Source organism: Acomys russatus, chromosome 16 (assembly GCF_903995435.1).
Source record: "Acomys russatus chromosome 16, mAcoRus1.1, whole genome shotgun sequence".
Taxonomy (NCBI): domain Eukaryota; kingdom Metazoa; phylum Chordata; class Mammalia; order Rodentia; family Muridae; genus Acomys; species Acomys russatus.
Window position 1 is genome coordinate 271,192 of NC_067152.1, and position 24,243 is coordinate 295,434.

At 43.3% G+C, this 24,243-nt stretch overlaps 1 protein-coding gene across 1 annotated transcript in view; it reads left to right on the plus strand.

Moving 5' to 3' along the window:
- The first annotated feature begins 325 nt into the window (after positions 1-325).
- The window catches only part of Zzef1 (zinc finger ZZ-type and EF-hand domain containing 1), a 124,697-nt gene continuing 100,779 nt past the window's right edge, over positions 326-24,243 (plus strand). The window contains exons 1-5 of the mRNA XM_051157899.1: positions 326-722; positions 17,144-17,288; positions 20,698-20,892; positions 22,275-22,446; positions 22,855-23,054. Coding sequence (XP_051013856.1) covers positions 369-722; positions 17,144-17,288; positions 20,698-20,892; positions 22,275-22,446; positions 22,855-23,054 — 1,066 coding nt within the window. The 5' untranslated portion in view covers positions 326-368. The remainder of the gene's footprint in view (positions 723-17,143; positions 17,289-20,697; positions 20,893-22,274; positions 22,447-22,854; positions 23,055-24,243) is intronic.

Here is a 24,243-nt window from a genome sequence, read left to right on the forward strand (position 1 = left end):
TCTTATTCTTCTTCCAGCAATGAGCGTGAAGCGTGAAGGAGAAAAGCAGAACAATACGCAAAAACCGTCTTAGCTTACAACTTATCCGCCCTCAACAAAGATGGCGGCAGAAGAGGCTGGACATTGACTTGTAGCAGGCGTGCTCTTTGGCCTCATATAGCTGTCGTAAGCTAATAGAATCCGCTTGACGGCCCCGTTGCGACACCAGGCCTCGCTGGACCGCTAGGAAGCCGGAAACTGCTGCCGCTGCCTTCGTCCCCACCCCGTCCCCGCCCGCCAGGAGCTGTCGGAGGTTGACAGGTCGTGGCTGGGAGGCGGCGGCAGCGGCGGCAGCGGCGGCACCTCGGAGCACCCAAGACGGAGGCCCCATGGGGAACGCTCCGAGTAACAGCAGCGAAGACGAAGCGGCAGCCGGCGGGGGTGAGGGCTGGAGCCCACATCAGGATTGGGCTGCCGAGCCTGGCACGACCCCCGGCCCCGGTCCTGCGGCCGCGGCGCTGCCGTCAGCCGCTGCTCTGCTGGAACCCGCCCGGCTGCGAGAAGCAGCGGCTGCGTTGCGGCCAGCACCTCCCTGCGAATCCCTGGTGTCGAGGCACCACGGCGCGCTATTGCGCTGGCTGGAAGAGAGGTTGGGTCGTGGGGAAGAGTCCGTCACCCTGGAGCAGTTCCGGGAGTTGCTGGAGGCGCGAGGCGTTGGCTGTTCCGGCGAGCAGTTCGAGGAGGTCAGGGCGGGCTGGCGGACTGCGGGGTGGGGTCAGGGTGGTCGCGGGCAAGGTCCTGAAGAGGTGGGCGGTTGCTTTGTGGAGACCAGCCAGGAAGTCATGGGGTCCTCGTGTTCTTGAAATGGAAGTATGGGGTTGCCGGAACCCATTCGGAGTGCATTACTTCGGACATTTGCTACGTCGCTCACCTTTACTAGAGGCGTAGAAAGTCCCGGCTACCTTATCTTTGCTCCAAGGAGAGGAGCAAGCCTAAATACCTCTGCATGTGGTAGGCAGACATTTGTGCAGTTGGTAGACAGGCTTAGTTGCTTGCTGGAGCTAGCTTTATCAGGCTATAAGACAACTACAAGAAAGGATGTGCAAAGATCATGGGAGTGGCCATGAAAACCATAATGTTTTACTGGCCTGTGTAGGATCTTGCAGAGAACCATTTGAGTCCATTGTGGAAGGACGGTAAGAGTACACTGAAAAGACTCACTCTACAAGCTATTCTCATCCATAAAATACTAGGATTTATCTCCCTCCCTCAAAGTACACACTTGATTTTAAATCATTGAAGAGTTTGTTTCAGACTCGTTTAAACCCCCCCGTTTTTTTCTTCTTTCTTGAGACAGGGTTTCTCTGTGTAGCCTTGGCTGCCCTGGATTCACTTTGTAGACCAGGCTGGCCTCAAACTCACAGCAATCCACCAGCCTCTGCCTTCCCAGTGCTGGGATTAAAGGCGAGCACCACCACGCCAGGCTCATTTAAACTCTTATCAGACCTGAAGTTGACAAGGAAGCATTAGATTTCTTGTACTTAGGCAATTTTACCTCATATTTGTACTGAATACTTTGCTTTAGGATTCAGAAAAGACTGACCCAGAATTACCCTGTAAGTAATTTCATTGGCAGAGTTGAGAGTATCACACAAAACTCTTGGGTTTTGTTGTCTCCTAGGTTCCCATTACCCTGCTTCCTGAAGTCTTAACTCCACAGTGTTAGGACAAAAGGTGTCTAACTAGTAATCCATGTAAAATTGGCAGTAGTTGAATGGTTAGTGCATGAAGCAAAGGACCAACAATCACTTGTAACATCATTTAAAAGTTCTGTTTGCCCTTAATCAGGGGCTTTTGAAAGTTTTCGAGAATGTTGCCTACAAATCATGAAAATGTCTACATAATCTATTTTGTAAGTTTCCCTCTAAAAATGACCTTTAATACAGTCTAACTCTCAAAAATATGGTGGTACAACCGTACAATATCAGAATTTGAAAGCTAGTGGCAGAAAGATCAATTCAAGGTCATCTTTAGCTACATAGTCAGTTTGACTACAGCCAGAGCTATATGGAGAAGCACTGTCTCAAAAGTGTAAAACATATATGTGTACTGCCTGGCACAGTGGCTCAAGCTTGTAATCCCAGCACTTAGGAGGCTGAGGCAGGCAAATCTCTGTGAGTTTGAGGCCAGCCTCTAAGTGAGTCCAGGACAGCCAAGGCTGTCTTGAAAAACTAAAAAACAAAACATATATGTATTCATATTATATCACATATAGTTAGTTAGTGAAAGGTATCCGTTAAAATTCCCAGGCTGGAGAGATGCCTCAGAGGTTAAGAGTACTGCCTGCTCTTCCAAAGGGCCTGAGTTCAATTCCCAGCAAACACATGATGGCTCCCAACCATCTACAATGCCCTCTTCTGGCATACAGGCATTACATGTAGACAGAACGCTGTTTGCATAATAAATAACTAAATCTTAAAATCAGTAAAGTAAAATTCCCATGCTATTCTTGGTAAGCACACATACATGACGCTAGCACTCGAGAGGCTGAGACATGAAAGTCCCTGGCTCAAAAAATATCCTATAATATTCATAATACTTTCACTCTAGTACCCACATATTTCATGAGAATATGAAGCCATGGTAGAAAGAACTGTGCAGATATGATCAAGAAGGTGACACTTTTCAGATTTGTTTTAGTTTTGCTTGTTGTTTGTTTGTTTTGAGACAGGGTTTCTCTGTGTAGCCTTGGCTGTCCTGGACTCACTTTGTAGACCAGGCTGGCCTCGAACTCAGAGTTATCTGCCTGCCTCTGTCTCTTGAGAGGTAGAATTAAAGGCTCCTCCACCATGCCTGGCTTAGATTTGTTTAAAGACAAATGAAAAGAAACAGCTTTTATACTGTGAGAGTGTCTGACAGGATCAAAGTTATCTGTTGGATTTATAGAGGCCATGAAATATAAGGCCAAGAAATCCACAGAGCCACCCTAGAAAAATCCCTCAAGGGTTGTGGCAGTATTCACTTTTTCAGGTCCTAACTGAACACCAGCCCTCTCGACAATTCAAAAAGCAGATAGGTGCTTCCAGAGACTATACGTAGTCTAGTAGAACAGTCAGCTGCTAATTTAGCAATTAAAGCTATGGTAACTGTTAGCCAAGAGAAGGACAGAATAAATAGGAAGTGTATTTAACCTCATCTAATGTCTCAAGTAAGAGGTTTCTAGCAAAGACAACATTTCAGTGGAGAGTTGTAAGCCAGGCATGGTGGCATACTCGGGAGGCAGAGGCAGGAGTATCGCTGTGAGTTCAAGGCCAGCCTGGTCTACAAAGCAACTCCAGGACAGCCAAGGCTACGCAGAGAAACCCTGTCTCGAAAAACCAAAAAAAAAAAAAAAAAAAAGTTCAAGAAGACGGAGCAGTGCTTTCAGACAGAGAGGTAATTATATCTTCAGATGTCTACTAAAAGGAGAATCTAGTCATACTATGTAGTCTGTTGGGTTAGAAAAACTGCTACTCTTTTCAGAGGACTGACATGTAGTTCCTAACTTGCCTGTAACTTCAGCTGCAGGGGATCCAATACCCATTTCTGCCCTGCCTCCCAGGGCACTTCCGCACAAGTACACATATACATACACATAAATAATTAATAACTTTCTTTTAACCCAAGCTTTAGGGGACTGGAGAGATGGCTCAGAGGTTAAGAGCACTGTGTCTGTTCTTCCAAAGGTCCTGAGTTCAATTCCCAGCAACCACATGGTGGCTCACAATCATCTACAATGAGATCTGGTGCCCTTTTCTGGCAGGCAGGCACACATGTGGGCAGAATATGTATAAATAATAATTTTTTTAAAAACCCAAGCTTTAAATTATTTTTATATTTTTTATTTATGTGTATAGGTGTTTTGCCTGCATATATGTGAATGCGTAAGTGCATGCCTGGTGCAGGCAGAGGCAGAAGAGGGTGTCAGATCCCCTGGAGGTGAAGTTAAGGAGCGTTGTGAGCTGCCTTATGGATGTTAGGAATTGAAGCTGGTTCCTCTGGTAGAGAAGCCTGTGCTCTTCACTGCGAAGCCATCCCTCCAGCTCCCTACATTTGGGTTAGGCAAAGATGTTTTGCTTTAGTTTTGAGTCAGGGTCTCATAGCCACCACTGGTCTAGACCTCAATGGGTAAACTACAGTGGCTTTGAACTCATTGTAATCCTCCTGCCTCAATTTCTTGAATGCTGAGATGACTGGTGTGTGCCACTACAACCAGCTAGGAAACTGCTTTCTTATGTAAAGGTCTAGGTAGGCAGTCAGCGCTGGTGTGGTACTTCAAAATTTCCAGGCTCCTGCCTACCCTGGTCTCCATCTTGTGCTATACACCCCACAGACACCTTTCATTTCGTGACCCAGTTTATTTCTTCTATCACTTTCCACTTTCCAGCAAGTAGGAAAGAGAAAAGGGAGGACATGGCCTTGTCTTTCTCTTAGGTGGAGCTTACCTCCCATGGGCTCACCCAGTCCAATGGCCACACTTAGCTGTAAGAAAAACTGGGAAAGATCTTCATACTTAGCTGAATTTGAGGTTTAATTACTGAGGAAGAGAGCAAATGTGAGACTAGTTTTGGCTAGGTCATAAATGTAGGAGAATGGATAGGCTGAAGGAGAGGGGCCAAGAATTTGAGTTCTCAGCAACCTAGCAAGGAGTTCGGAAATTGGAATTTACTTTTGTTTTGGCTTTGTTTTTTTGAGACAGGGTCTCCCTGTAGCCCTGGCTCTTCTGGAGCTTGATATGTAGACCAGGCTGACCTTGAACTCACAGAGGTCTGCCTCCCATGTGCTGGGATCAAAGGTGTGCACCACCACATGGGGCTGGTTATGCCTTCTTAAGGAAGTCATAATCATGTTACACATATGGCAGAAACTAACATTAAAGAATCCTCACTCCAACGCCAAGAACTGATGATTTACAAAATATTGGACATTGCTATTTTATTTGTGTAAAAATCCCTTTGAGAATCTAGAGTGATGTCAGAGGCAGATGGATGACAAACAGCCACTAAACCCAGTAGGAAAGGGAGAAAAAAACTGAGAACTGAGCTAGGCCCAGGGACTCACAGAAGATAAATTCGTTTTGGAGCTGGCATGGTGGTTCATACCTGTAGTCCAGCACTTGGAAAAGTGAAACAGGTAGATTACTGTAAGTGTGAGGCCAATCTGGGTTACAGTGTGAGGCCCACCTTGCGAGCTCATTGGGACCACCCTAGCATGAGTTTTCAGCCACTGTGTGTACTTACACCCATAACTGAAGAACAGCCCTCCTCTATTGGACAAAGTGACCAAGTGAGCCAGTTCAGCTGAGTCACCCTAGTCATCAATAGGGTGACAGATGTCACAGCCAAGTCACCCTCCAAGACCCTATCTCAAAAGGGGGTGGTGGTAAAATTCAGTTTCAGCCCTAACTCTCAAGTGTGGCTCTTGTAACCCCAGAATCACTGCTCTTTTCCCAGTAAGGGTCTGGTTCCCTCCGAGGAGTCTTCAGTCTCAAGGGTGAATAACACAGTCCCTGTGTTTCCTGTCACTCACAGAAGGCCAGGCTGCTATAATTCCAGAGGAATTCAGAACTATGAAGTCTTTTTCTTGAAGCCGATATGCCGTTTTCAGATTTGAGAGGGAGGAGTTGTAATTTAGGTTGATAACCAACATCTGTTGACCCCCCTTCCCCACTGGTTAATTGAAGAGAACAGTTCTAACTCAAAGTGAAAACAGGGCCAGAGTTTAAAAACAGGATGGTGACGGGTCTCATGATGGGTGGTTATCCTTTTATCCTATCGATAAGTAAGGTGTAATTATATTAGAGAAAGTTAATGTTAGCCATGTGTTTGATTTTGTGCTTTCAAAACAATACTCGTGTGTGTGTGTGTGTGTGTGTGTGTGTGCGCGCGCGCACGCGCGCGCGCACTTAATTCTATATCTTACACTAAAGTTTTGAAAGTATATTGTGACATTTAATATGTTTAAAGGTTTTATGAAATAACAATAAAATGTCTTTGCAGTAGCAATTAAGATGACAAGCTATTTCTTTCCATTTCTTTTTACCAGCACAGGTTATCATGGCTGTGCATGATGCATTTTTATAAAGTAGCAATCTCCAAGTGCAGCTCATTTGTTCCTTGGCCTCTAATCTGCATTGCTGCCCATACTTTATTCCAATGACTTTAGTGCTTTTAGGTGGTGTCATAAAAATGTCCTTAGAGTCATTTCATGGACCAAAGTCTTTGAGATTATCATTTCATAATACAACACACCCTTTTTCTTACGGGGTGTGGTCCAGGCCAAGGATTTTATAGTGTATTTGAAGAAGCAATACCTAATAGATGCCTATGTAGAAAAGAGGGAGGGAGACAGGGAGAGATAGAGATGGAGATGAAATTCTTATTTGACATCAGAGATTAGACATTTCTGCTCTTGTCATAAGCGCACTTGTAGAAAGTCCTGCAGGCTTTAGGGCAAGGTAGAATGCTCTGCACCAGATGCTGATAGCAGAGAGTGGGTGGCTTGTTTGGTCCTTTGGTTTTATAAACAGAATCTCATATGTATCCCTGGCTGGCCTAGGAATCAATATGTAAACTAGACAGGCCTTAAACTCATAGAGATTCAGTTGCCTCTGCTTCCCCAAGCGCTAGGATTAAAGTCATGCACCACCACATGTAGCAGATAACCTTGAGGTGAGAATTTAGAATGACTGAATCTCATTTTGTTAATTTGCCATGTTGTGGCTGTGTGGTTTGCTTTTGAGTTTTTGTCTTTTTTCTTTCTGTCTTTTTTTTTTTTTTTTTTTTTTTTCCCCTTGAGACAGTCTGAAGCCTTGGTCTCTTCAGTGCTAACTACCATGCCTGGCTTTGGATGGGCTGTTTTGATTCACCTCTGCTCATGGTTCTGGCACACAGCTAGTGCCTGGTAACTGTTTGACCTGTGGCCCTGGTGTGCTTCAGCAAGCTGAGTGAGACAGTCTTCACATGGCAACTTTGGTTTTCATACTTGGCTTGCGGCCTTTCATTAACTAGCTATTTTTTGGCATTGAAGGGAACAGTTAAATATAGTTTTAGTGAAAACTAAAACAGCCACTGTTGGGTTTAGGAGAAATCCGGGGAAAGTTCTAATGCTCACTTTGGTATTATGCCGGAGCACTAGTTGCCTGGCTTAGAGTGGCTTTGAACCTAAGAACTATGTGCAGTTATCCAACCGTACACCAGATGTATATACGAACCATAAAGTCGTAGCCAGCTACAAACATTGTGACCCCCTGTTCTGTGCCCTCAGCCCCACTGCCCAGGAACTAGATGTGTGCTGTCACTCTCTGTGTGTCTCTCTATCTGTCTCTCTTTGTGTCTCTATCTCTGTGTCTCTGTCTCTCTCTCTGTCTCTCTCTCTCTCTCTCTCTGTCTCTCTCTCTCTCTCTCTCTCTCTCTCTCTCTGGTTTTTTGAGACAGGGTTTCTCTGTGTAATAGCCCTGGCTTTCCTGGAACTCTCTTTGTTGACCAGGCTGGCCTTGTACTCACAGAGAACCGCCTGCTTCTGCCTCTTTTAAATGGTTTGAAGCCCACAGGCCAGCCTGTCCATCTCCCTTCCTGACCTTGTTTTCCCACTGCCTAAGCCAGTGGTTCTCAATCGCTACCCCTTTGGCAAACCTCTATCTCTAAATGTACTTACATTACCATTCATAATGGTAGCAAGATTACAGTTGTGAAGTAGCAATAAAAATAATTTTATGGTTTGGGGGACACCACAACATGAGGAACTGTATTAAAGGGTCTTGCCATTGGGAAGGTGCTGTACTCCTACCTGGTGGGATAGCTGCTTTGTCCTGTGCTAGCCTAGCTTTTCCCATTGTGGCACCATTGTCTGCTTAGCTGCAAGCCTCCAGAGGCAAGACTCAGATCGCTCTTTACTCTGTCCCAGCCCTGTCCACTTTCAAGTCCACAGAGTAGTACTTTAGAGTAGCATGAGATTTGAGATGGCTTCACCAAACCCAAAACATGAGAGATGAAAGGAATTTGCCTGGCAGGAAAAGAAAGAGACAGCACGGCACAGCGTGCGCAAATACATTGAGGCGAGAGATCTTTGGCACAGTCACTGAGGAGAGTCTGAGCTGACTCTCAGTGCAGTTCCTCACTCTGTGCTGTCTGTCAGTGCTCTAACAAGTCTGTGCTTTCTGAGACAACACACTCTACTGCTCTTCTTTAGGCTAAGCAGGGATTGAGCCTGGAGCCCACCTGCCTGCTTCTGAGTAAAGCCAAGGACCACTGTCCTCAAGACAAGCGATTTTTATTTTAGTTTAGTTAATTAAAATTTTGAGACAAGGCTTCACTGTGTAGCTCTGGTTGGCCTGGAATGCAGTTAGGTAGGTTGACAACATCGGCCTCTAACTCTCTGAGATCTGCTTGCCTCTGCTTCCTAAGTGCTGGGATTAAAGACATATGCCACCATGCCTGACATCGTGCCAGCTTGACCACTCTGTCTCAGCTTCCTCACTGGTTGGTCTCTGCATCATGTGATTGGTGTAGGCACTGAGTTGGTTCCTACACACTGTCTGGAAGAGTACCTGGAGTGCTAAATACTCAGATACGTAATGGGTCGTGTTATTGTTTATGTGTGTGTTGTCTCCAGTGGCTGTGCAGTAGCCACTTAAAATACTTTGTTTAGAAAAAAAACCCAACTTTGTTTAGACAAGGAATGTGAGCCCATGTTACAGATGAGCAAAAAGTTTAGTTGGAAGAGCACTTGCCTTATATACATGAGACCATGGGTTCAGTTCTCAGAGAAAGAAAGAAAGAAAGAAAGAAAGAAAGAAAGAAAGAAAGAAAGAAAGAAAGAAAGAAAAGAAAGAAAAGAAAAGATAATCCAGGGCTGGAGAGATGGCTTTGTGGTTAAGAGCACTTACTGCTCTTGCAGAGAACCTAGATTCAGCTCCCAGAAGACACTGTAGTTCCCTACTGTGCATAACCCCTGTTCCAGGGTACCTGGCACCCTCTTCTGGCCTCCTCAGGCACCAGGCACACACAGAATGCACTTACATACATGCAGGCAAAACCCTCATACACATAAAAATAAATCTTAAAAAGACAATTCAAGATGTTTTCCCAGGACGGTGATGCACATCTTTAATCTCAGCACTCCATAGGTAAAGGATCTCTACAAGGCTGAGGCCAACTTGGTCTATATAGTTTCAGGACAACAGACACTTTATAATGAGACAGTGGTTGTGTATGAGACAAACAGATAAGCAAACAAAGAGGCATGAGTCAGGAAGAGAAAGTATGGCAGACCAGGTTGCCATCTTTGTGGAGATGAGTTTCAGTCTCATTTGTTTGTTAGAGAGGCAAAGGGTAAGAAGCCCTATGTGAGTCACCTCCTGAGTGAATGTGTGGTGTTGACACAGGCAGTCATGTCAAGGTTCTCAGCTTCAGACCCATGGGAGAATGGCAGAGTCTCCCTGACCCCTGTAAGGCTCAGAGCCTCCCTCTGGTCCGTGTGTGGATGCTGATAGTGTGTGCAGAAAATGTGCATGTGCACCATAGCTGACTCCCCCACCCCACCCCGCCCCTTCAGGCTGTTGTTTATGCCCTGAAGACTGCTTCCTTACAAAGACTGGTCCTCCTGAGATTATCCAAACCTGTCTTCTTGATCCATCTCTATTCCATAAACCCTGCCTCCTTGTTTATCTGTATGTAATAACCCTACCTCCTTGTTCAGCTATGTGCAATAACTTCACTGAGATTTCTGGAAGCTGCAGTTTCTTCATCAGAGAGCTCAGTCCACCAGATCCTCTGGAGGTGGAAGAGCTCTCTCTCTCTCTCTCTCTCTCTCTCTCTCTCTCTCTCTCTCTCTCTCTCTCTCTCTGTCCTTCCTTCCTTTTTTTTTTCTTCCTTTTTATTCTTCAGCTGAGACAGTGAGAAAGATAAGTTGTTGTATGTGGTTTACACTTGGCCACAAGTGAGCAGAACTAGTCTAGAATGCCAAAGGTCCAAGGCAGAGGGTCAGCTGGACTGGTTTTCCAGGTCTACTGAGACATACCGCCAACAACAGCAACAATTTGTCCCATGTCCCAGCCTTCAGCACCCCTTACTTATGCTTCTGCAGCCTTTGTGGGTGCGAAGCTAACCTACTTGAACCTCTGCTTCATCTTTCTTCTCTTGCTTTTCAGCCTGCGCATTTGCTGCTTCTGCCACTTCCCTGTCACGGTGCAGTTTCGAGGAAGATGGTGCTAAGGCCGAGCTTTGTGTCTTTTCTTAATTCCCTTATCAGCCTCAAGCCAGGCCCATGCCTTTGGCCGTGCAAGGGTGCAGCAGGTGGGACTGGCCAGATTTTAGAATAGGAACCAGAAGAGTTTTGGGCACGTCTTTCCAGGCAGTGTTTTTGCAAGGCAAGTGCTGCTTCAGTACTTCAGAAATCTACTTAGAGTCTAATCTGTTTGTTTAAAAGAGAAATAGCATATTATGGAATAGAAAAATCTCATAATACATCCTATATGACAAAGGAAGGTGTTACATTACTTCATGGAATTTCTGTGTCAACTACATGTATCATTAGTCTCTTAGAATACAATTGAATGTTTCTGTTTTGGTGGATCAGTCAATAAAACTTGGTCAATGCTACTATGAGTTTGGTTGGCAAATGAGAGGGACACCAAAGGGACAGGCAGAATGGGAATGAGACTCAGGCCTTTCCAACTAGAGAGCTGGTGGGATGGAGGAGGACATGGAACTTAGAAGACCTGGCCCTGCTCTCTCTGATCTACAGGCCACCTTTGGACAGAAGGATCAGGTGTGTTCTGAGCGGCCTCCCCAGGGGGTAACTTATGCCAGGAAATTTCTATTCACTGTAGGAAAGAGACTGACTCAGAGCATGTTAGTTGCTCCTCACTGATACATGTATCAGAAATGGCTGACCACTGTCAGCTATATATGTCATTCCACCTACCCCAGTACTGGGGATTCAACCTTGGACCTAATACAAGGCAAGTTCTCTTCCACTGAACTACAGCCCCAAGGCACATGCATTAAAAGTACTTTCATGCCGGGCGTGGTTGTGCACACCTTTAATCTCAGCAGAGGCAGGTGGATCAGTGAGAGTTTGAGGCCAGCCTGGTCTACCAAGAGAGTCCAGGACAACTAGAGCTGTTACACAGAAAAACCCTAAATAAAAAACAACAAACAAACAAACAAAGTAATTTCATTATACAAGCTTTTGTAGATCAGGAATGGTCAGTCCTCTCTGCCCTTAATACTCTGTAGTGTCCTCATGTGCCTTATGATAATACTTTAGCTTCTCAGCAGTTCTCCCATCTCTTTATTCTGACCTTTGTCCATCTCTTCATTTTCTGCCCTACTTCCTCCTAAGCAACAACAGGCAGGTTGCCATACAGCCTGCCATGTACTCTGTTTATATGCCCATATTCTGTCTCTTCTGCCTGGGATAGCCTGCACCTCTTCGTAGGCTTTCCAAGCCCCCAGTTACCCATTGTGCTCTGTCCCCTCCTGGGTTTCTGATCTCTGCAATGTTGGTTGGCTTGTGGTATAATGGTTGGTAATGTGGGGGTCCAGAATTATATAGACCAGAATTCAAATCTCAGCCATTATTTATCATTACTAACTATGAATGAACTTGAACAAAATACTGTCTTTGTTCCTCATCACTGAAAAGATAGCCTGGCCTGTAGGGTTATTGTGGCAAGTTGAATAGGTCTGTGTGAAGTGCTTAGAACTCTTCCTAGTGTATATCAAAGGCTCTGTATGTATGAGCTGTTATGGTAGTTAATGCTGTCACTTTTCTTATTCTGCTGATCACATCTATGACATTGCTGCTGTTAGTTTATAGGTCTGTCTTTTAGGCAACGAGGGGTTTGGAGGGCAAGTCCTAACCTGTTTATCTTTGTATCCACAGCTTCAAGCACAGGGTCAGGTATGTGTTTAATGGATGCTTAGGAGATAGCATTGGAAGAGTGTGTGCATAGTTAGATGCTGCGGTCCTGTGAAGCATGGCAGATGCTAAAGAACATGAACTTTTTTTTTTTTTAAGAACAACTTCTGGGTGTTAGGAAATTAAGTATTAATTTGAAGATGCTGTTAACAAAGCTGTTGTGATTTTTTTCTCATCCCAATGCCTTTATGTTTTTATGAAAATTCCTTACTATTGACAGATGAACAGAATGCTAAAAATAGCAAAAATGTCACTATTTCTAGTTTTGCTTGGGTAGGTCTTTTACTGGCAATGTGTTGTGGGAGTTGTGTGTGAAGTGGTGAGCTACACAGTAGTGGGTGCCAGCAGCACCTGAAGTGTGCAGTGTGGGTGGGAATGGGACTTGACTGCTGTTTTTGAGTTCAGAGTGTGAGGCTCACTTGCAAGGCTGATAGGCTTAGCCTGGGCAGCAGGACATGATGGAGGATAGGAAGGGATGGAGCTAAGAGTCTGGCCCCAAGACTGTAAGGAGCCCCAGGGCTTACCTTTTAAAGGAAGGAGAATGGAGTTGATTCCTTGGCCACTGAGTGACCTTAGACAAGTTTCCTGACCTCTTTGTAGGGTTCTGAGATGAGGAGGTTAATAGTATCAATATTGTTATGAGAATTAATGATATACATATAAAATATTTTCACAGAGCCTGAAATGTAGCAAGTCCTCAAATGCTACTTTAAATTCTCCGAACCCATATGTAATTCCCAGCTGAATGTGTTATCCATGGACCTTGGGCCTTAGAGCCACACAAGTATCATTTTCTTAGTATGCCATAATACCAGAAAGTTAGAAAGTAGCGGGACAGCGGAGGCACAGGCTGTAAGCCCAGCACTCGGGAGACAGAGGCAGGAGGATCTTTGTGAGTTTGAAGCCAGCCTGATCTACAAAACAAGTCCAGGAGAGCCACAGCTACACAGAGAAACCCTGTCTTGAAAAACAAACAAACAAAAACAAAAGAAAAAGAAAGAATAAGAGAAAGAAAGAAAGAACTGGGCATGGTGGCTCACACCTTTAATTAATCCCAGCACTCAGGAGGCAGAGCAGCCTGGTCTACAAAGTGAGTCCAGGACAGCCAAGGCTACACAGAGAAACCCCGTCTCGAAAATAAAAAACAAAACAAAACAAAAAAGTCTGGAAATGCAGACAAGTGAAATTAGGAAACTGTGAAACTATTACCACTATTAACATCCAAATATTTTTTTTTTCCGGTCTTTTAAACACAGTGTTTGTTTACTAATATGGAAAGTACACAGATACCTTTTCTTCAAACAATATTCCTTTTCTAATCTACTTTATTTAAATTACATTTTTATTTAAAATTTTATATGTGCATGTGGGATGTACATGTGTACCAGGTGTTCATGTGGAGCTGAGAGGACATCTTGTGAGAATGGGTTCCTTTCTTGTACCATGTGGGTCCCAGAGATTGAACTAAGCTCATCAGAATTGGCAGCAAACACCTTCATCTCCTGAGCTATCTCTCCAACCTATCTCGTTTTTTTTTTTTTTTAAAGTCAGTAATCTTCAGCTTTCCATGTCCATTTAATCACATACCCAGTCCACATTCAAATTTATCCAATTCAAGCAATCTCATTCATGGTTGGTGTCTCCAGTGTGTATAAAATGTTACCCAAAGGAGGCTGCAAAACTGTGTGTTGTGGTGCAGGCCTTTAATCCCAGCATTCAGCAGATGATCTTCTTGAGTTTAAGGTCAGCCTGGTCTACACAGAGGGTTCCAGGCTAGCCAGGGCTACATAGTGAGAGTCTGTTAAAAAAAAAAAAAAAACTGGCGGTGGTCAGGAGTGGGGTACAGCCTGAGTAAGACTCTATGAGGGAACTGTGTGTGTGTGTGTGTGTGTGTGTGTGTGTGTGTGTGTGTGTGTGTTAAAAGCCTGGCTCCTCTGTGTGTCTGGCTATGGGCCTGTGAGCCTGACTGTAAGATAAAGTGGCCAGGCACTTTTCCTGGATGATTCTGTGTCATCTATTAGGCTTGTCAGTTTCCCCAGGGAAGACTTCTTTTTCTGGAAGGGTATGAATCTGGCTTCTGGCATTCCGGGAGCCCCGGAGAAGGTTGTCCTTAACCATTTAGCAAGAAGACACCACCCCCTACTTTCAGTATGGCATTCTCACTTTCAGCTGTGCCTGCCATTTTCCAGTCTATACAGTACAACTCTCTAGAGATCAAGTGCTAGGCCTCTGCCAAAATGGAGGAAGAGAATCTACCTTTTTAAGAAATGGGAACTTTTTGTTGTTGTTGTTGTTGTTTTGTTTTTCAAGACAGGGTTTCTCTGTGTAGCCCTGGCTGTCCTGGACTCTCTTTGTAGACCAGGCTGGCCTGAAACTCACAGTGGTCCACCTGCCTCGGTCTCTTGAGTGCTGGGATTAAAGCGTGCGCCACCATGCCTGGCCCATAGCTGGGCCTTGAGGTAGAACTATTCCCAATTTTCTGAGGAACTGCTAGACTTTTCCACAGTGTAAGTTTGCACTCCCACCAACAATAGTGGAGTGTTCCCCTTACTCCACATCCTCGCCAGCATGTGCTATCATTTGAGTTTTTGATCGTAGCCATTCTGATGGATGTGAGATAGAATCTCAAGAGTTGTTTTGATTTGCATTTTCCTGATTACTAAGGATGTTGAACATTTCTTTGTAAGTATCTCGAACATTAGTAACTCTTCTGTTAAAATTTCTTTGTTTAGCTCTGTACCCCATTTTTAAAAATTGGGTTATTTGGCCAGGCGTGGTGGCACATGCCCTTAATCCCAGCACTTGGGAGACAGGGGCAGGCGCATCGCTGTGAGTTTGAGGCCAACCTGGTCTACAAAGTGAGTCCAGGACAGCCAAGGCTACACAGAGAAACCCTGTCTTGAAAAACAAAACAAAACAAAACAAAACAAAAATTGAGTTATTTGATTTCTTAATCACTGTTAATTTCTCAGCTCTGCCTGAGCAGCATCCATTACCCTAGCACAGCAAAGGTTTCACATTAGGGGTTCTGGTCTCTTGTTAACCACAGCTGACTCTTCAGCTTTAGCTAACCTGAACCACGGACTCTTAGCTCATAATCTGCAACAGCCTGACAGACTTTGAGTGACTTTCAAACTTACCTCTGGAACTTCATAAGCCACGCCTCCATCCTCTGCTTTGAGAGACTTTGGATTTTAAAAAGAGACTTAAAAAAAAAAAAGAGTTTGAACTTAAAAAAAAATGTATTTATTTATTATGTATACAATGTGCGGCTGCATGTGTGACTGCCCACCAGATAGTTGTGTAATAATATGTGAACAAGAAATGAAAGGCTGTGTCTTAACAGTGATGTGCCCGTGTGTCAAGATGACAAGGGATCATTTGTGGTGGCTAGTCTTGTATCAACTTGACACTCAACTGAGGAAAAAGGTCTTTGTAAGACTGGGCTGTTTGCCTACAGGCCAACTTGTTTAATTAAAAAGGGTATTTTCTTAATTAGTGATTGATGTGGGAGGATCCAGCCCATTTATAGGTAGGGGTCATTCCTGGGCTGGAGATCCTGGGTTCTGTCAGAAAGCCCACTAGGCAAGCCATGTAATGGCTCAGTCAGTCTAGTAAGCAGCACCCTCCATAGCCTCTGTATCAACGTCTGCCTCCAGGTTCCTGCCCTGTTTGAGTCCCTGCCCTGACTTCCTTCAGTGATAGACTACGATGCAGAGGTGTAAGCCAAATAAATCTTTCCTCCCAACTTTCTTTTGGTCATGGTGTTTCACCACATTAATAGGAACCCCAACCAATACACTCCCAGGGGTCTGCAGATGTGTGCAGTTCTAAGGCGATTGCTTGGTGTGAACAAGACCCTGAGTTTAATCTCTAGACACCTTTTCTAACACAGATACCCCGGGGTATGAGACATATCTTTCCTCTTGTATGTTGTACTTTGATTAGTGTAATCTTTGATCTTACTCACTTTTTGGATAATCTTGTCAGGCTGAATAGAGCAAAAATAATGCTATGATGTTTTTCCTTGACACATTATTTCTAAATTCTGTCTCTCACCCTGCATTCATGCCAAAATTTCTGGTTGCAAATATGGGAATCTGTATTTGTTTCTTTTGAATACTGTACTGTCCAGACATCTGTGATGGGATGGAGATGGGAGCAGTGTGTCCATCATGGAACCTTGGTGGGTTATTTCCCTGTTTTGTGGAGCAGAGGCACAAGGAGAGGGGACAGACACTTGGGGAAGAGAGGCTTACTGGGAAAGACTCTAATAGTGAGGAGGTAGGTGAGGATGGGCTTGGAGAATCTGACAAGGTGGCAGAAGTTACAGATTAGAAAATGAACACTGCTTTGCTAGTGGCTTTAATTGTATGGACTCTGCTCCTGTGCACCTTGTTCAGGCAGCAGCCTGTGAGAGTGGAAACTTGCTTAGTCTTTCAGATCAAGAAACTCAAGTACACACAGCAGTTAGGGACAGACTAGTGTTCAAACCAAGTCCCATGCTGAACACGAGTTCCCAAACAGCCCAGCACAGGCAAAGGGTGTGGTCCACGGTGATTAAGAGTACTGAAGCAGCAGATCAAAGCAGCAGTTTCTTCCCCGCTTTTGCTTTGTGTTTGACATTGTCTGCACTTCACATCTCTTGTTGCTGTGACCACATTTAAGAAATGGAGGAAGGTTTGTTTTGATTCAGTCTGAGTAAAGGTACAGTCCATCCTGGCCAGGAATGCCTGTCAGTAAACACATGAGGTCATGTTAAGTCTACAATCAGGAAGCAGAAAATGGACAGAAAGTGGGGCCAGGCTATAGAGGCTCAGGACCTGCACACAGTGACCCAAGTTCACCACCCAGGCTCTACTTCCTAAAGTTCCCACAACCTTCCAAAACACTACCACCGGCCAAGGACCAAATGTTCAAATACATGGGCCTATAGGGGACATTTTCTATTCAAACTGCAACAATGTGCAACTATTGAACAATTTTGCAATGGATGCATTTTTTTCTAACATTATTTGGAGATGTGCAAGATTTACTGCCTAGGAGGAGAAATGAAATTATAAAATTGTGCATATATTTCTCTTATAAAACATAAAGAACTACTATCCTGAATCTGTATGTTCTTTGAAATATATATGTATATATATATATATACATACATACATGTATGTGATACATATGTATTACTCTTATCTTATAGGCCTTTGCCCAGTTTGATGCTGAGGGCGATGGGACGGTTGATGCTGAGAATATGTTGGAGGCCCTCAAGAACTCCAGTGGAGCCAATCTTCAGGGGGAGCTGAGCCACGTCATCAGACAGCTACAAGCATGTTCTCTTGTTCCAGGTAGGTGCGCACATGAATTCTGAAGGCTCAAGATGTTCTTGTAGAACCAAAATGTTTTCAGTTAGTAGAAATGGCACCTAGAATAAGCCTCTGGTTATAGCACAGCAAATGCACAAAGCTTGGAACAAAAATGAACTTTGTTGTGGTGCAGACTGAGATGGCCAGCTGTTGCACTGTCAATTTCCCCCAGAACCTTCGTTAGACACATGAATTGAACGAAACCAGTGACATCACCACTTTCAATCCGCAACATGACGGCTGGGAAATTTTCTGTTTATCTGCCCCTTGGTCAAGAGGCTGCCTTCTAGTAGATGTGTCTGTTGAAGCATCCCTGGCCCATGCTGGCTGTTCTCATAGCATCCTGCCTCTCTCTTCTGCATCACTCTTCTCTTCTTTTTTGTTTTTTGTTTTTGTTTTGCTTATGCAACATAATATCTTTGTAACTAGTGAATTGATGACATTATTGCCTGTCTTCATTACAGTGTTATGAGCTCCATTAGCGCAGGGACCTTCTCTTATTTTTGCAGTGTCCTCACATTTTATTTTTTGGCTAGTGGTAAACATTTTTTTGTTATTTTCTAAAGCTTTTATTCTGAAACTTTAGTAATTTTTATAAAGTAAAATTAAGCAATGTAGCTTCTACCTGTTGTACACTTGTTTTCTTTATGCTCATGTTTTTCCTTTCTTCTCTCTTCTATCTCTCTGTGCCCCCGAACCCTATGTGTGTACTGAGAATAGCACCTACAGCCTGGTATATGCTAGGCAAGTGCTCTACGACATCACTGTGTGCCAGCCTGCTCTGTGTTTTTACATGATTTACTTGGTGACTCAGAATTATATAAAGACAACATCAGAATAAATTTGTCCTTCATTTTTCCAAGTGAGCTGCCAGTTCAATTTGAAAGGGAAATAGCATTGCACATCATCTGACCTAAGAACTTTCCCTGTTCTGTCTACCATGGGACAGTACTTAGTGTCTCTAGGGTAAAGGCAGCATACACTAGGCAAATGGTGTGAATCTGATGGCTGTAGAACCCTCTGACCTACTGCCAAGTGATGTATTGAGCCAGGGAAGGAAATTGTCTGCATCTTAATGGAGAATGAATGTTCTGTTGTCTTACATTATGTAATTCTTTTAGGGCATCATGGGTAGCCTGCACATTGTACTATTTTTCCTAGTGTCATGGCAGTTAAGCTGAACTTTGAATTTCATTTAGCTAACATATCTTAGCATTCATAGTCACTTACACCTTTGCATTGCAAATTATGGGTAGCATTATTTGGGTTCCTCAGATTGTGTTTATGTGCATGAGTGTGCTGAGATCAATTCAGGACTTCCAACCTGAGTCTCAGAGAGATTTTGCTGGTGGGGTAGGGAAGGGAGCCTACCATTGGGTCATGTGTGCTACACTGGGTACCTGATGGAGGGAAGGGCTGATGGAGAAAGATTCATGACTTAGAACTCTCAGCTCAAAAATATGTAGTAGTGTCAAACATAAAAGAATTGTCATAGTCTCAAGCCTTTGTAAGCTGAGGTCACCTCTGTGGCAGCCTTGCATAGTTTCCTAATCACCCTTTCAAATGGCCTCCTATACTGAAACTTGTTCTTGTTCTGTCTCACTGTTGATACTTAAAGTTCACTGAAATCCATTCTTTCCTGAAAACATTTTCCATTACAGAATTGTTCTCTGTGTGTGTTTGTATAAATAAATAAATAAATAAATAAATAAATAAGTAAAGTGTATGGGTGTGTGTATATGTGTTTTGTGTGTGTGTGTGTGTGTGTGTGTGTGCATGTGTATATGTGTGTGTGAGTGTGTACACACATGCAACAGTTTGCTGTTTGTGTGGGTTCTAAGCAAGTCTGTTGCAGCCTGGAAGCCTCATAGATGTGAGGCCATGTCATCCTGTGTGAGTGGGGAGGGGTTGCCTAGGTTTTGATTCTCTAGAAATCACCTGTCTCTGGAGTTTGAGTTGACTGTGTAACCCAAATAGGCTGCATTAAGTACAGGATTTCTTCTTATCCTCTTGCTTTATTCAAAAAGTTGCTACAGTTTTATTCTCTTCTAGTAAATCTATTTGTTCTGCTATTAAAGACAAGTTCCCTAGAGACCAAGGGCATCTTGATTAAGGCTGTTTACATCGGTCACTTGACCTTGTTGAATTTTGTTGAATAATACAATTATGTGAAGTCTTTCTCATATATTTTGATTCATTTAAAAAGTGAAGAAAGCACCTGCAAATATGTCTCTGCTTCCAGAAAAGCTGCCATGTTTATCCTTGCTTTACTTAACCTAGTGCTCCTGGATTATAGTAACCTCAGGTTAAGACTCATTGGGTTAAATGAACCAGAAAAGGAGTCTAAACGGGGCATGTGTGGTCTGTGTCATGTCTTCATAAGATTACTTGCACTTGGGAGTCAGAAGACATTCTGGGAGTCACTCAGAGCATTCAAGTGGGATATCTGTGCAGGAGATGTTGAGGGTAAAGAGAAGATGGAGGATCAGGCTTCAGAGGAGTCAAACACTGGGGAGAAGAAGCTAGCATGGCAGGAAGAGCCCAAGCAGGGAGCGGAGGAGGAGTGTTCCCCGCCCCCTTCTTCTCCCTAGCTTGAGTCATCTGAGCTTCATTTCCACCCTCTTCTAAAGCAAGGCTGCCTGGACCTTCGCTACCACTGGACAACAGCTACACTTTGCTGTATTATGAGGGTCAAATGAGACAGTATATGTCAACTGCCTTACACCATGAAAATTCTGCCAAAAGCTATAGCAACAGCAGCAGATGTTTTGTTCTTAGGGCCTTACTGTGAGCACTAAGTTTCAAGGGATTGACACCCTCTTCTGTCCTGTGTGGGCACCAGACATGCATACAGTGCATATACATACATGCAGGCAAATCACTCGTGTGTGTGTGTGTGTGTGTGTGTGTGTGTGTGTGTGTGTGTGTATACATATATCATAAAATGAATATACCTTTTTTAAAAAGATTTATTTTTTTTCCTAACTGCTAAGCTCTTCAGTCCCTGAAACAAGTTCTTCTTCCTCTTTTTTTTTTTTTTTCTTGGTTTTTAAAGACAGGGTTTCCCTGTATAGCCTTGGTTGTCCTGGACTCACTTTGTAGACCAGGCTGGCTCCTACTCTCAGAGATCCGCTTGCCTCTGCCTCCTTGAGTGCTGGGTTAAAGATAAGGGCCACCACACCCAGTTACTGAAATGAATTCTTAAATTGAGATTGTCACTGATTCATTTCCTTAAACCCTATTTATATTTTTAAATTGTTGAAGCTCAACATTTCAGTAAAGTTAGTAGCTGCTTTTAATTTAGCCAGTTTAGGTGGGGCAGCAGGTACAGGACATAGGAACTATTATGGTGGCTTCATCAAGACATCAAAAATGGCTTTTATGTCTTTAGGTTTCATCGACATATTTTCAGAGTCAAAGGAGGGTCTTGGCATTCACTCATCAATGATACTGCGCTTCCTGCATCGCAATCGGATCTCTAGCGTGGTGATTCCCTACCCAATGTTGGACCACTGCAATAACATGTGCACCATGCGATCATCAGTTCTGAAGGAGTCCCTGGATCAGCTGGTACAAAAAGAAAAGGGTATGTGCAGGAGAGAGGCTCCTGAAAATACTCTCCTATTACTTTTTTAGTGCTTATAATATTGGAAGTCAGTTCTTCTGCCTTTATGTCTGAAAATACATAACCAGTTTGTAGTCTAAGCATGTTCTCCCTGTCTCCTTCCCTTTGCCTGTCTGATGACTTGAGTTTGGTCCCCAGAATTTGTATAAAAAACAAGATACAGTGGTGCACATCTGTAATCCCAGTATTCATGAGAAGTACAGACAGGGGAATCAGCTGGATGCTTGCAGGCTAGCTAGCCTGAGTATCCAGTGCAGCAGCAGAAACAAGAGAAACCATGCCTCCCAGAAGGGTGGAGAACAAGAACTGACCTCCCTATGTGTGCTGTGATGCACATTCAGACCCACTTTCACTCATTAAAGAAAAAAAAAGTTAAGACTCTAAAAAATGTAAAGTTTCTTCCAGCAAAAATATAAGCAGTCAAAATAGACATTGCAGGAAAAAATATATTTTCTATCATATTAATGTAGTATTTGGCTGAATTTTGTTTTGATAACTGTTCTTGTTCAGTTAACTCTTTGTCCCATAGCAGCAAATACCCAAGTAAATATTGGTTGTTATAAGTGCATATATTTACACTATAAATAAATGCATAAACAGTATATGGCTTGATTTAAAATTAAAAAAAAAAAAAAAGACTATTAACCCCAAAGAAAATAGGAGAGGTAGGACCAGAAAATACTCAGGAATATAAGTGGCTTAGAAAGCCTCATTTGGACCAGCAAGATGGCTCAGCAGCTGAAGGCACTTATATGACCAAGATTGATGACCTGAGTTTCATCTCAAAAACCCACATAGTAGAAGGAGAAAAGCGACTCTTGCAGTTTGTCCTCTGACCTCATCTGCACTGTGGCATGTGCTTACGCATGTGTGCACACACACAAACTCAAATAAGTAAGTAACTAAGCAAATAAATGAATAAATATGATTAAAAAATAAAAGCATAATTGAAGAAATGCAAGTGCAAAGTATCCTTCCCTTGCTGTGACCAGGTATTTGACGTCACAGTGTAATTAATGAGGAGGTGGGGCAATCACTGCACAGTGGGTTCTTTGGAAGGAGATCACTGTTGTTTTACAAAACAGGATTTCCATTGTAGCCCCAGTTGTCTTGGAACTCGCTCTGTAGACCAGGCTGGCCCTAACCTCAGAGATCCCCCTGTCTCTGCCCACCAAATGCTGGGATTAAAGTTGTGTGCTGATACCACCTCCTGCCTGGAAAGAGATTTTTAAGGAATGTTAGGTTTTGGTGCCAAAGGGTTAAGCAAGTTTTTGTTAGATATTTTAAATGATCATTTTCTTTTTCTCTTTGTGAAGTAGCTAAACTCTGGTATTTTCCTGCAGAAAGTCCTGGAGATCTAGCCAGAAGCCCAGAGATGGATAGACTCAAGTCAGTTACAAAGTGCTATGCTTATATAGAAACGTCCTCAAACCCTACAGACATCTACAGGATGACAAATGGAGAGACATCGTCCTACTGGCAGTCAGATGGTAGTGCCCGCTCACACTGGATACGGTGGGTAGTACATGTTTCAAAATTTAGAATGTGGCCTGGAGAGATGGCTCTTCTTGGAGGTATAAATAGAAATCACCGTCTTGTTTCCTCTTAGCTAACCTAAGAGAAAACTTTTTAGATGCAGTTCAGAATTGCATTTTGGCCAGTAGAAGGATTTAATAGAATGTTCATGTTACCCATTCCTGCCTATACTAATAGCTTGAAGGGAAATATAAGATTATACTAACTGAGTGGCTTTGCAGAGCTGTAAGGAAGCCATACAGCCTTTGAAACACATAGCTAGGATCTCAGGTTAGTTGTTCAGAAATTCATCTTTACATACACCAAATGCAAGGTCTTAGAGATGGGTTTGTGGCCTAGCGGTGGCTGGCCGTGTGAACACTGGTGTCTCTGTGCTCTGTTTTCCAGTCTGAAGATGAAGCCAGATGTTGTGCTCAGGCACCTTTCCATTGCCGTGGCTGCCACGGACCAGAGCTATATGCCACAGCAAGTGACAGTGGCTGTGGGAAGAAATGCCAGTGATCTGCAGGAAGTACGAGACGTGCATATCCCCAGCAATGTCACTGGCTATGTGACGCTTCTAGAAAATGCCAACATCAGTCAGCTCTGTGAGTCCAGCAGATGTGGGTATGAGGGAGGAGTGGCAATGATTTTGTTTTAAACCTTAAGAAGGCCTCTGAAAGTTGTGAGATTTGATTTGTTTCTATTTCACCCAGAGGAGGGTAAATCATTATTTTTATCTACTAAGTAATTCTAAATACTACAGAAAAACAATAAAGCATTTTTTATAATTAAAAATATATTGTTATTTTCTTACTGGAAAATTATCAAATATGGACAAACAAAGAATATTCAAAATCTTACTACACAGAGGTTGTCAAACCACAGGTGTTTGGTGTGGTTCTTTCCAGACTACTTTTAAAAATTTTTATTTAATTTCTGTTTTATGTGCATTAGTGTGAGGGTGTCAGATCTCTTAGAACTGGAATTACAGACAGTTGTGAGCTGCCGTGTGGGTGCTGGGAATGGAACCCAGGTCTTTTGGAAGAGCAGATAGTGCTCTTAACCATTGAGCCATCTCTTTAGCCCTTAACCATTGAGCCATCTCTTTAGCCCCACATCAAAGCACTTTTAAATAAAAAACTAGAATTATATATATTTGTGTATAGTACACATAGCATTTCCCAAAGATTGTAATATTCTGCTCACACTCTTGGTTTTTTGTTTGTTTGTTTGTTTGTTTTGTTTTGTTTTGTTGTTTTTTCGAGACAGGGTTTCTCTGTGTAGCCTTGGCTGTCCTGGACTCGCTTTGTAGACCAGGCTGGCCTAGAACTCACAGCGATCCACCTGCCTCTGCCTCCTGAGTGCTGGGATTAAAGGTATGCGCCACCACGCCCGGCCACTCTTGTATTTTTACTGTTGCTTTTTTGTTTATTGTTTTTTTTTTTTAGACAGGGTTTCTCTACATAGCCGTCACTGTCCTGAAACTCTCTAAGTAGTCCAGGTTGGCCGCAAACTCACAAAGATCTACCTGTCACTGCCTCCCAAGTGTTGGGATTAAAGGCATGCACCCCATGCCTCAAATTTTTTGTATTTTTTGTTTTGAATTTTTTTTTTAAAACAGGATCTCACCATGTAGCTCAAATAACATGGAACTCATTATGTAGACCAGGGTAGCCTCAAATTCTGCCTCTGCCTCTGGAGTGCTGAGATTAAAATTGAATACATCACCATACTGGGCTCTTATATTTTTAATGTGTTGTCATCTCATTTTGTGATAATGCCTTTCTTTTTTTT